This window comes from Schistocerca nitens, chromosome 3 (assembly GCF_023898315.1).
Source record: "Schistocerca nitens isolate TAMUIC-IGC-003100 chromosome 3, iqSchNite1.1, whole genome shotgun sequence".
Taxonomy (NCBI): domain Eukaryota; kingdom Metazoa; phylum Arthropoda; class Insecta; order Orthoptera; family Acrididae; genus Schistocerca; species Schistocerca nitens.
This window is the reverse complement of record NC_064616.1, coordinates 875,630,948-875,643,322: the sequence shown is the minus strand read 5'-3', so window position 1 is coordinate 875,643,322 and position 12,375 is coordinate 875,630,948. Positions and strand designations below refer to the sequence as shown.

At 45.0% G+C, this 12,375-nt stretch overlaps 1 protein-coding gene across 1 annotated transcript in view; it reads left to right on the top strand.

Annotated features, from left to right (window-relative positions):
* LOC126249461 (gamma-aminobutyric acid type B receptor subunit 2) overlaps window positions 1–12,375 on the top strand; it is a 370,961-nt gene that overhangs the window by 201,243 nt on the left and 157,343 nt on the right. Inside the window, exons 12-13 of the mRNA XM_049951115.1 lie at window positions 10,868–10,973; window positions 11,176–11,278. Coding sequence (XP_049807072.1) covers window positions 10,868–10,973; window positions 11,176–11,278 — 209 coding nt within the window. The remainder of the gene's footprint in view (window positions 1–10,867; window positions 10,974–11,175; window positions 11,279–12,375) is intronic.

Sequence of the window (12,375 nt, the reverse complement as noted above, 5' to 3'; positions counted from 1 at the left end):
CAAGAGGAAAGGCGTACCGGTCCCCGGCACGAATCCGCCCGGAGGATTAGTGTCGACGTCCGGTGTGCCGGCCAGCCTCTGGATGGTTTTTCAGGTGGTTTTCCATCTTCCTCGGCGAATGCGGGCTGGTTCCCCTTATTCCACCTCAGTTACACTATGTTGGCGATTGCTGCGCAAACACTGTCTCCACGTACGCGTACGTCTGGTATGAGACGTTCCGGAGGGGGGGGGGGGGGGGGGGGGAGGTCCACTGGGAGCCGAACCGCACAATAACCCTGGTTTCGGTATGGGGCGGCGGTGAGGTGGATGGACTGCTGTGGCCTGTTGTGGGATTGTGAACCACTGAGGGCTACAGCGGGACGAATCCTCTCCGTCGTTTCTAGGTCCCCGGTTTAATACACAATACACACACAATATACAAACGTTCGTGAATTATGAACCTTTTGGTGGGCACTATATACGCAATAAAAGTCCATGGAGGAGCAACAATGCGACGCGAAAGTGGTAAAGTCTGGCGGAATACTCTCCGAAGGCAGCTGGCTGGTTACAGTCCGGAAGATTGCCCGATGTGAACTGCCTTAGCTCCGCACTGCGGACTGTTTTATTGTCCTTCTGTAGTTTGTCTCGCGGACAGTTGGTGCGGCCAGCGGTAAGGATAAGCCTTTACCGGCGCCCTTGGTCGAGACGAGGGACTCGCGTTACTGATTTTATCGACATCCTTAGCTTGCGATGATATACGAGTAATAAAAATTACTATTCGTATTATTGTTCGCTGAATGGAATTCGCCTCCAGTGACCACACAATTTTACAAATATATATTATTAATATGAATAACTCTGTCGTACGGCCGGCCGGAGTGGCCGAGCGGTTCTAGGCGCTACAGTCTGGAGGCGCGCGATCGCTACGGTCGCAGGTTCGAATCCTGCCTCGGGCATGGCTGTGTGTGTTGTCCTTAGGTTAGTTAGGTTTAAGTAGTTCTAAGTTCTAGGGGACTTATGACCTCAGCAGTTGAGTCCAATAGTGCTCAGAGCCATTTGAACCATTTTCTGTCGTACGGTATTGTTTTTATTGTATCTTTGTTCTGATGTCACTTGAAAAGGGCAGCGTATGTGGAAATTAGATACCAGCCAAACATGTCTATGAGACATCATGTATGTGTATCACTGTATCACAATGATTCCAGAGCTCCTTATAGCACATGTTATCACCGTGCCCTATTTTTTAAATACATTTTTAAAACACTTTAGCTTACACACATGAGCGGAGAGTCCATGTCTCTTGACCTGTAATTCGTTTCCGAAAGAAATGTCTAGGTTTTACTTATGATTGTCCTCTGAGCGACAGTACCGACAGGGGAAAGACGCTGTTCGCCTATACGAGCATAATGGAAACTTGAGTCCTGGAACCCCGTCGCCACACTTTTCGTAGCTTTCAAGGGGACCGTAAGAAATTTCCCTCACCGATTTGATTCATATTGACAGACTGTGTAGGGTACGACTAGAACTTCGACATACGTAAATAGCAAGTCTCAACTCTCAGCCGTTTCGAGAAAATCAAGTTTCAACATTTTGCCCGTGTTTATATACTTCGAATGGTCGCTAATAGCCAAGGATAAGTCTGTGGATTGAATCTCGCTTCCCGTACTCTTTTCTTGTTTCATTTCCACATAACTCTAATAACAGACATCCGTGGTACGTCGCGAAATTGTGTGATGACTGAGAACCGCTTACGTATGTATCCCTAGTTTGTTTCGCAATAGACACACTGAAAAACCATACATGTACAAAGCTTCGGCGTTCGTTACGAGTGCTGTTTGTCGCAATAATTATTGCTACCCATGTTTATATGATCAGTATCATCCTCATTCGTACAGTACTCCATAGGTTACACATTATACTTGCCACACATGTAGATAAAATAATATAAGTAAAATGACGGTACTAATTTGATTGAAAGCTGTGTCTCCATTTTTTCCAATCTCATTGTGAAAACTTTTTCTCCTTTTTTGAAGATAAAGATTATGAAAATAATAAATGAATGATTCAATAGAGACAGTTTTCACAGTCATAATAATTACGTGGGAAGAAAAAAGGACAATTGCAGTCATGGACATTAGATCCATGGGCTTGGCGCTGCTGAAACTAACCGCGTAACACACTCGGTTGCGGACCTCTCGAGTACTAGTGATCATACAAAATATACACACATCAAAAAAGGTTTTCCATCACCTCGATTCGCAGAACTGCTGAAGATAGACGTTGACTGTGGATACTGTATCACAGACACAGTCCAATTGACTGTTCAGTGACGTCACTAAACCCTCCCAAAGATGTAAACAACCATGCATGAGCAGCGCCTATTAGACGGAGTTCCAGTCATTCCACCAGGAAGGAGGTACACGGCTGGTGTTGCCTGTAGTTCAATCATGCCTAGACGGTCAACACCGCGGTTCGATCGTGTTCGCATTTTTACTTTGCGCCAGGAAGGGATCTCAACAAGGGAAGTGTCTAGGCGTCTCGGAGTGAACCAAAGCGATGTTGTTCGAACACGGAAGATATACAGAGAGACAGGAACTGTCAATGACATGCCTCGCTCAGGCCGCCCAAGGGCTACTACTGCAGTGGATGACCGCTACCTACGGATTATGGCTCGGAGGAACATTGACAGCAACGCCACCATATGAATAATGCTTTTCGTGCAGCCACAAGACGTCGTGTTACGGCTCAAACTGTGCGCAATAGGCTGCATGATGCGCAACGTCACTCCCAACGTCCTTGGCGAGGTCCATCTTTGCAACCACGCCACCATGCAGCGCGGTACGGATGGGCCCAACAACATGCCGAATGGACCGCTCAGGATTGGCATTACGTTCTCTTCACCGATGAGTGTCGCATATGCCTTCAACGAGACAATCGTCGGAGACGTGTATGGAGGCAACCCGGTCAGGCTGAGCGCCTTAGACACACTGTCCAGCGAGTGCAGCAAGGTGGAGGTTCCCTGCTGTTTTGCGGTGGCATTATGTGGGGCCGACGTACGCCGCTGGTGGTCATGGAAGGCGCCGTAACGGCTGTACGACACGTGAATGCCATCCTCCGACCGATAGTGCAATCATATCGGCAGCATATTGGCGAGGCATTCGTCTTCATGGACGACAATTCGCGCCCCCATCGTGCACATCTTGTGAATGACTTCCTTCAGGATAACGACATCTCTCGAATAGAGTGGCCAGCATGTTCTCCAGACATGAACCCTATCGAACATGCCTGAGATAGATTGAAAAGGGCTGTTTATGGACGACGTGACTCACCAACCACTCTGACGGATGAACGCCGAACCGCCGTTGAGGAGTGGGACAATCTGGGCCAACAGTGCCTTGATGAACTTGTGCATAGTATGCCACGTCGAATAAAAGCATGAATCAATGCAAGAGGACGTGCTACTGGGTATCAGAGGTACCGGTGTGAACAGCAAACTGGACCATCACCTCTGAACGTCTTGCTGTATGGTGGTACAACATGCAATGTGTGGTTTTCATGAGCAATAAAAATGGCGGGAATGATGTTTATGTTGATCTCTGTTCCAATTTTCTGTACAGGTTCCGGAATCCTCGAAACCGAGGTGACACAAAACATTGTTTGATGTGTGTATAAATACACGTAAAATTTTCAAACTCGATTTTCTCGAAAGCAGTTGAGAGTTTACATTCGTTGAATGCGTAGTCGTGCCCTACACATCCTGTCAATATGAATCGAATCGGTGAGAGGAAGTTCGTACCGTTCCCTTGTTAGTTTTATTGATATGACAACCGGAATTTGTATGTGCCTAGTTCAGCTTTCTCGACTGGATATGCCTTAACTCGCTGAATATTTTGTATCTTAATTTCACCAGTCACTTCATCGTCAAGGTGATTATCTAGCCACAGTTGCACAAACACTTCCAACTAGCACAGCACCTGCCTCTGGCTCTGACATCCTCCGTCCAGATACTGCACTTTATGCTCTGATGTATTCTCCACACACTAAGCCACTGAGGCACCAGCAGATATGGCGCCGGGTTCCACACAACTGCGAAACACTTTCGAAGTATGTTTATCAAGAATGACAAGGAACTCAACTACGTTTATTCTCTCTATAACTTTATAATTTCTATAAAGTGTTCACAGTGTCAGAAGTTCATAAAATACAATCACGTAAATCAGTCTTATAGCCGGCCGGAGTGTCCGAGCGGTTCTACGCGCTAAAGTCTGGAACCGCGCAACCTCTACGGTCGCAGGTTCCAATCCTGCCTCGGGCATGGATGTGTGTGATGTTCTTAGGTTAGTTAGGTTTGAGTAGTTCTACGTTCTAGGCGGCTGATGACCTCAGACGCTAAGTTCCATAGTGCTCAGAGCCATTTGAACCAGTTTTGAACCAAGTCTTATTGAGCCAAAAAGGTTTTTTTTTGGGTGCCACAAAGTAATCAAACTTCGTTAGAAGTCTCCTAAAACGCCCCGTTCGGTAACAGGAGCTTTGAGACTGTTTCTAAAAGAAAAAGAAAAGCAATTCCTCTTTATATACATGAAGTATGAAAATATCTCTTCCTTTTGAGACAGAGACCGTTGTTGTTGCGGTTGACAACGTATTGACAACTTTGTAAGACGCTTTTTTTTTTACGATATCCGCCTGAATAGCTGTGCGTGTTAAAGTGTCCCTTCGGGGACAGGGAGTGCGACGGCTCGGGATCGAATCCGCACGACGGATTAACGACGAGGGACATTGTGCCCACCGGCCTATAGGTGGTTTTTAGGCGGTTTCCCATATCCACCAGGTGAATACCGGGCTGGTACCCACATCACGCCTCATTTATACGATTCGCAAATAAATGGAAAACTTTTGCTCACTTTCACATAATTCTACACGCGGCGAATTGTGGCACACGGACGGGGGGGGGGGGGAGGGAGGGGGGGGAGCTAACGAGGTAGCGATAGTAAGAACATCCGGGAACCCCTAACTTCTTGTTGTTGTGGTCTTCAGTCAAGAGACTGGTTTGATGCAGCTCTCCATGCTACTCTATCCCGTGCAAGCTTCTTCATCTCCCAGTACCTACTGCAACCTACATCCTTCTGAATCTGCTTAGTGTATTCGTCTCTTGGTCTCCCCCTACGATTTTTACCCTCCACGATGCCCTCCAATACTAAATTGGTGATCCCTTGATGCCTCAGAACATGTCCTACCAACCGATCCCTTCTTCAAGTCAGGTTGTGCCCAAAATTTCTCTTCTCTCCAGTTCTATTTAATACCTCCTCATTAGTTATGTGATCTACCCATCTAATCTTCAGCATTCTTCTGTAGCACCACATTTCAAAAGCTTCTATTCTCTTCTTGTCTAAACTATTTATCGTCCACGTTACACTTCCATACATTGCTACATTCCATACAAATACTTTCAGAAACGACTTCCTGAAACTTAAATCTATACTCGATGTTAACAAATTTCTCTTCTTCAGAAACGATTTCCTTGCCATTGCCAGTCTACATTCTATATCCTCTCTACTTCGAACATCATCAGTTATTTTGGTCCCCAAATAGCAAAACCCATTTACTACTTTAAGGGTCTCATTTTCTAATTTAATTCTAGCAGCATCGCCGGATTTAATTCGACTACATTCCATTATCCTCGTTTTGCTTTTGTTGATGTTCATCTTATATCCTCCTTTCAAGACATTGTCCATTCCGTTCAGCTGCTCTTCCAGGTCCTTTCCTGTCTCTGACAGAATTACAATGTCATCGGCGAACCTCAAAGTTTATATTTCTTCTCCATGGATTGTAATTCCTACTCCGAATTTTTCTCTTGTTTCCTTTACTGCTTGCTCAATATACAGATTGAATAACATCTGGGATAGGCTACAACCTTGTCTCTCTCCCTTCCCAACCACTGCTTCCCTTTCATGCCCCTCGACTCTTATAACCGCCATCTGGTTTCTGTACAAATCGTAAACAGCCCTTCGCTCCCTGTATTTTACACTTGCCACCTTCAGAATTTGAAAGAGAGTATTCCAGTCAACATTGTCAAAAGCTTTCTCTAAGTCTACAAATGCTAGAAACGTAGGTTTGCCTTTCCTTAATCTATTTTCTAAGATAAGTCGTAGGGTCAGTATTGCCTCACGTGTTCCAACATTTCTACGGAATCCAAACTGATCTTCCCCGAGGTCGGCCTCTACCAGTTTTTCCATTCGTCTGTAAAGATTTCGCGTTAGTATTTTGCAGCCGTGGCTTATTACACTGGTAGTTCGGTAATTTTCACATCTGTCAACACCTGCTTTCTTTGGGATTGGAATTATTATATTCTTCTTGAATTCTGAGGGTATTTCGCCTGTCTCATACATCTTGCTCACTAGATTGTAGAGTTTTGTTAGGCCTGGCTCTCGCAAGGCTGTCAGTAGTTCTAATGGAATGTTGTCTACTCCCAGGGTCTTGTGTCGACATATGTCTTTCAGTGCTCTGTCAAACTCTACGCGCAATATCATATCTCCTATTTCATCTACATTCTCTTCCATTTCCATAATATTGTCCTCAAGTACATCGCCCTTGTATAGACCCTCTATATACTCCTTCCACCTTTCTGCTTTCCCTTCTTTGCTTAGAACTGGGTTTCCATCTGAGCTCTTGATATTCATGCAAGTGGTTCTCTTTTCTCCAAAGGTCTCTTTAATTGTCCTGTAGTCAGTATCTACACTCCTGGAAATGGAAAAAAGAACACATTGACACCGGTGTGTCAGACCCACCATACTTGCTCCGGACACTGCGAGAGGGCTGTACAAGCAATGATCACACGCACGGCACAGCGGACACACCAGGAACCGCGGTGTTGGCCGTCGAATGGCGCTAGCTGCGCAGCATTTGTGCACCGCCGCCGTCAGTGTCAGCCAGTTTGCCGTGGCATACGGAGCTCCATCGCAGTCTTTAACACTGGTAGCATGCCGCGACAGCGTGGACGTGAACCGTATGTGCAGTTGACGGACTTTGAGCGAGGGCGTATAGTGGGCATGCGGGAGGCCGGGTGGACGTACCGCCGAATTGCTCAACACGTGGGGCGTGAGGTCTCCACAGTACATCGATGTTGTCGCCAGTGGTCGGCGGAAGGTGCACGTGCCCGTCGACCTGGGACCGGACCGCAGCGACGCACGGATGCACGCCAAGACCGTAGGATCCTACGCAGTGCCGTAGGGGACCGCACCGCCACTTCCCAGCAAATTAGGGACACTGTTGCTCCTGGGGTATCGGCGAGGACCATTCGCAACCGTCTCCATGAAGCTGGGCTACGGTCCCGCACACCGTTAGGCCGTCTTCCGCTCACGCCCCAACATCGTGCAGCCCGCCTCCAGTGGTGTCGCGACAGGCGTGAATGGAGGGACGAATGGAGACGTGTCGTCTTCAGCGATGAGAGTCGCTTCTGCCTTGGTGCCAATGATGGTCGTATGCATGATTGGCGCCGTGCAGGTGAGCGCCACAATCAGGACTGCATACGACCGAGGCACACAGGGCCAACACCCGGCATCATGGTGTGGGGAGCGATCTCCTACACTGGCCGTACACCACTGGTGATCGTCGAGGGGACACTGAATAGTGCACGGTACATCCAAACCGTCATCGAACCCATCGTTATGCCATTCCTAGACCGGCAAGGGAACTTGCTGTTCCAACAGGACAATGCACGTCCGCATGTATCCCGTGCCACCCAACGTGCTCTAGAAGGTGTAAGTCAACTACCCTGGCCAGCAAGATCTCCGGATCTGTCCCCCATTGAGCATGTTTGGGACTGGATGAAGCGTCGTCTCACGCGGTCTGCACGTCCAGCACGAACGCTGGTCCAACTGAGGCGCCAGGTGGAAATGGCATGGCAAGCCGTTCCACAGGACTACGTCCAGCATCTCTACGATCGTCTCCATGGGAGAATAGCAGCCTGCATTGCTGCGAAAGGTGGATATACACTGTACTAGTGCCGACATTGTGCATGCTCTGTTGCCTGTGTCTATGTGCCTGTGGTTCTGTCAGTGTGATCATGTGATGTATCTGACCCCAGGAATGTGTCAATAAAGTTTCCCCTTCCTGGGACAATGAATTCACGGTGCTCTTATTTCAATTTCCAGGAGTGTATCTTGTCCTAGTGATATGGGCCTCTACATCCTTACATTTGTCCTCTAGCCATTCCTGCTTAGCTATTTTGCACTTCCTGTCTATCTCATTTTTGAGACGTTTGTATTCCTTTTTGCCTGCTTTATTTACTGCATTTTTATATTTTCTCCTTTCATCAATTAATTTCAATATCTCTTCTGTTACCCAAGGATTTCTATTAGCCCTCGTCTTTTTACCTACTTGATCCTCTGCTGCCTTGACTACTTCATCCCTTAGAGCTACCCATTCCTCTTCTACTGTATTTCTTTCCCCCATTCCTGTCAATTGTTCCCTTATGCTCTCCCTGAAACTCTGTACAACCTCTGGTTCTTTCAGTTTATCCAGGTCCCATCTCCTTAAATTCCCACCTTTTTGCAGTTTCTTCAGTTTTAATCTACAGGTCATAACCTATAGATTGTGGTCAGAGTCCACATCTGCCCCTGGAAATGTCTTACAATTTAAAACCTGGTTCCTAAATCTCTGTCTTACCATTATATAATCTATCTGATACCTTCTAGTATCTCCAGGCTTTTTCCATGTATACAAACTTCTTTCATGATTCTTGAAGCAAGTGTTAGCTATGATTAAGTTATGCTCTGTGCAAAATTCTACCAGACGGCTTCCTCTTTCATTTCGTACCCCCAATCCATATTCACCTACTACGTTTCCTTATCTTCCTTTTCCTACTATCGATATCCAGTCACCCATGACTATTAAATTTTCGTCTCCCTTCACTACCTGAATAATTTCTTTTATCTCATTATACATTTCATCAATCTCTTGGTCATTTGCGGATCTAGTTGGCATATAAACTTGTACTACTGGGGTAGGCGTGGTCTTCGTATCTATCTTGGCCACAATAATGCGTTCACTATGCTGTTTGTAGTAGCTTACCCGCATCCCTATTTTCATGGTCATTATTAAACCTACTCCTGCATTACCCCTATTTGATTTTGTATTTATAACCCTTTATTCACCTGACCAGAAGTCTTGTTCCTCCTGCCACCGAACTTCTCTAATTCCCACTATATCTAAATTTAACCTATCCATTTCCCTTTTTAAATTTTCTAACCTACCTGCCCGATTAAGGGATCTGACAGTCCACGCTTCGATCCGTAGAACGTCACTTTTCTTTCTCCTGATAACAACATCCTCCTGAGTAGTCCCCGCCCGGAGATCCGAATGAGGGACTATTTTACCTCCGGAATATTTTACCCAAGAGGACGTCATCATCATTTAACCATACAGTAAAGCTGCATGCCCTCGGGAAAAATTACGGCTTTAGTTCTCCCTTGCTTCCAGCCGTTCGCAGTACCAGCACAGCAAGGCCGTTTTGGTTAGTTTGAGAAGCCCAGATCAGTCAGTCATCCAGACTGTTGCCCCTGCAACTACTGAAAAGGCTGCTGCCCCTCTTCAGGAACCACACGTTTGTCTGGCCTCTCAACAGATACCCCTCCGTTGCGGTTGCACCTACGGTACGGCTATCTGTATCGCTGAGGCACGCAAGCCTCCCCACCAACGGCAAGGTCCACGATTCATGCGTGGGAGCCCTAACTTAAGAATACCAAATCCGTTAGTAACCATGCCAAACCTGAGCCAGTCCGAGACAGAGGCACCATAAAGAGAAGATTGTTTTTCACGCTATCTAGGTAAAGGGAAAATTGTCTACGAGAACGTTAAGGAGTTTTTGTGTGGAATGTTTTAAGCGTGAGTCGCATGAAATAGCGAAGGTATCCGATTGCAACAATTTCGGCATACTTTACGTAACTACTTTCGTCTTGGATGAAAAGTTTCAGTTATCAGATGCATTGAATCTCCCCCTGCAGAAACTCCAAGAGCAACCGTACAATTAGGGTCTATATTTTAATTCTGTACAAGTGACACCCTCTAGTATTCCCCGCACACTAAGCAAAATTTATTAATTTGTGGTAAGATCTTATGTGACCAAACTGCTTAGGCCATCGGTCCCTAAGCTTACACACTACTTAATCTAATTTAAACAAACTTACGCTATGGACAACAAACACCCATGCCCGAGGGAGGACTCGAACCCCCGGCGGGGGTGGAGCCGCGTGGACCGTGACAAGACGCCCTAGACCGCACGGCTACCCCTCGCGGTGCACACTAAGCCACCGGGGCACCGGCAAATGTGGCGTCGGGTCCCACAAAACTGCGAAATACCTTCGAATTATCTTTAGCAAGAAAAACAAAGAAATCAACTACATTTATTCTATCTAGAACTTCATACTGTTCCTTGAGAGGGACTACGCTCCTGGTATAACATGTCAAGTTTAATCTTGCCCACGTAACCTAAAAATTGTAGCACCAAGCAAAATTAGATGAGAGTCAATTTAGTTGTTGTTGCATGTACTTAGAACCAATGAAGTCCTTATCCACCCGGGAACAATAACTTATGTTTGATGGATGCTTGAGGATTATTTTCACTTAAGACCAGCAAGCAATTTGAAAGCCTCAGATGCCACCAATCTTATCTTATTATTTTGGTGCATGTAGTCGAGTATAAGGATAATGATAGCTAAAGAGTTTTTTGTTTTACAGCATAGATATTCCTGAAGCATTTTCAAGAAAAAGGCCATTGTCACAAAACCGCCCAAAGAGTACCTTAGGCCAGCTGTATTCTTCCTTCATACGGTGAATACGTCTGCAAAAACTATAATTAAGAGCTACATTAAAAGTTTCTTTTCAATTTCAGATGCTTGTGCGGAGACTGGGTGATGAAGGGAAGGACATTCTTGATTCTGAGGTCAACATGGACCGTTTAGTTGTTCCTAGACATGACATACTAATGAAGAAAGAAGGTAAATTCGTTCACCTCTACTTTCACTTTCCTCTAAATGTTCTGAAATTTTTACTTACAAATAAGATAATATCCGCACAATTTATAATCTCACGAAAAAAATGCAATCATTAAAGGCTGTTTCTAATTCTATTATCAGTTCTGACGTAGAATATGGTCCCTTGTAATAATTCTTTTTATATGTTTCGCTTAATTCTTTGCAGCGCCTTCCGGCACGGAAACCACAGAAATCAGCTCATTGTGCTCATTAAACTCGTCTCAGGATGGTGAATACGTTAATTTGACTGTCGAAAACATGGCGCTAAGGTATCTTATCTCATTATTATGTTTTTCTTATCATTTAATGTTAACATACCTTGCTTTACATTTAAGATAATGAAATAATTTTTAATCAGATCAACTTTGTAGTTAGTAACGCCATACTGATTACATGTGTGTGCTACATTTATTACTATTACGTTTTATATATCGCACAATTCTTTGCTTTGTCTGGTAAATGTACTTTTAGAGGCCAACACACAGCAACAATTTAACAAGCCGATATCACGCAGTCATTAAAGATTATAATACCATTATGATAACATTCTCACTCAGACCCTTGTTAGTTTGTCCTGAAGTTATCTACACGAAATATCGCAGAACATCTTTAACAGATGTTTGTGTTTATTCGCGAGCAGAATATTGCTTACAAAGAACAACATTGTATTATGGGTGACGTGGCGATCATAACACGCACTCAACAACTCTTTATTATTGTAATATGTCCAACTACTTCTGAGCGTGTTACACATTTTCTGTGGGCTACAATGATAGAAAGGGTTGAGGAAAGTCTGCCGAGGCGTTCTTGCGTACTGATACTATGTAAACAACAAAAGGAATCACATTATTGTGTAAGAAATAGTGTTTTTGGACAGTACTTACAAGCGGAGGCCACGACGTTTGGAACGTGGATTTACTGCGAACTTCGTACACTCGTAGCACTCCATGAGGACAACAACATGTGTAAGCAGTAACACGTACTTCTCAAGCGTTACTGAGAAAATCGCAAGATAATTTTTGTGCGTGGCCATTTTTACCATGAAGCAGCGGCATCCGTGTGGTAAGCGTTCAGGCCCTGTAATCGCTGGATCGAGTCCCGTTCGTCAGTTTTTTTTCTGATTTGATCCATTATTAATGGTTTTTGAAAGCCTGCGACTGTAGAAACAATAGGTTTATTTATAAATAAATAAATCTTCTGCTACCAGTCACGATTTTTCTTTATTTTACTTTTTGCACGACGCGTTTCGAGAAATAATTCCCATTTTCAAGTGCGTTTTTTGTGTGTATTAAGCCATTTCTTTTGATGTTGTCAATGTGTGTGAGTCTGCTTCATTTAGTTGACTTTTACTGTAATACATAAGAAA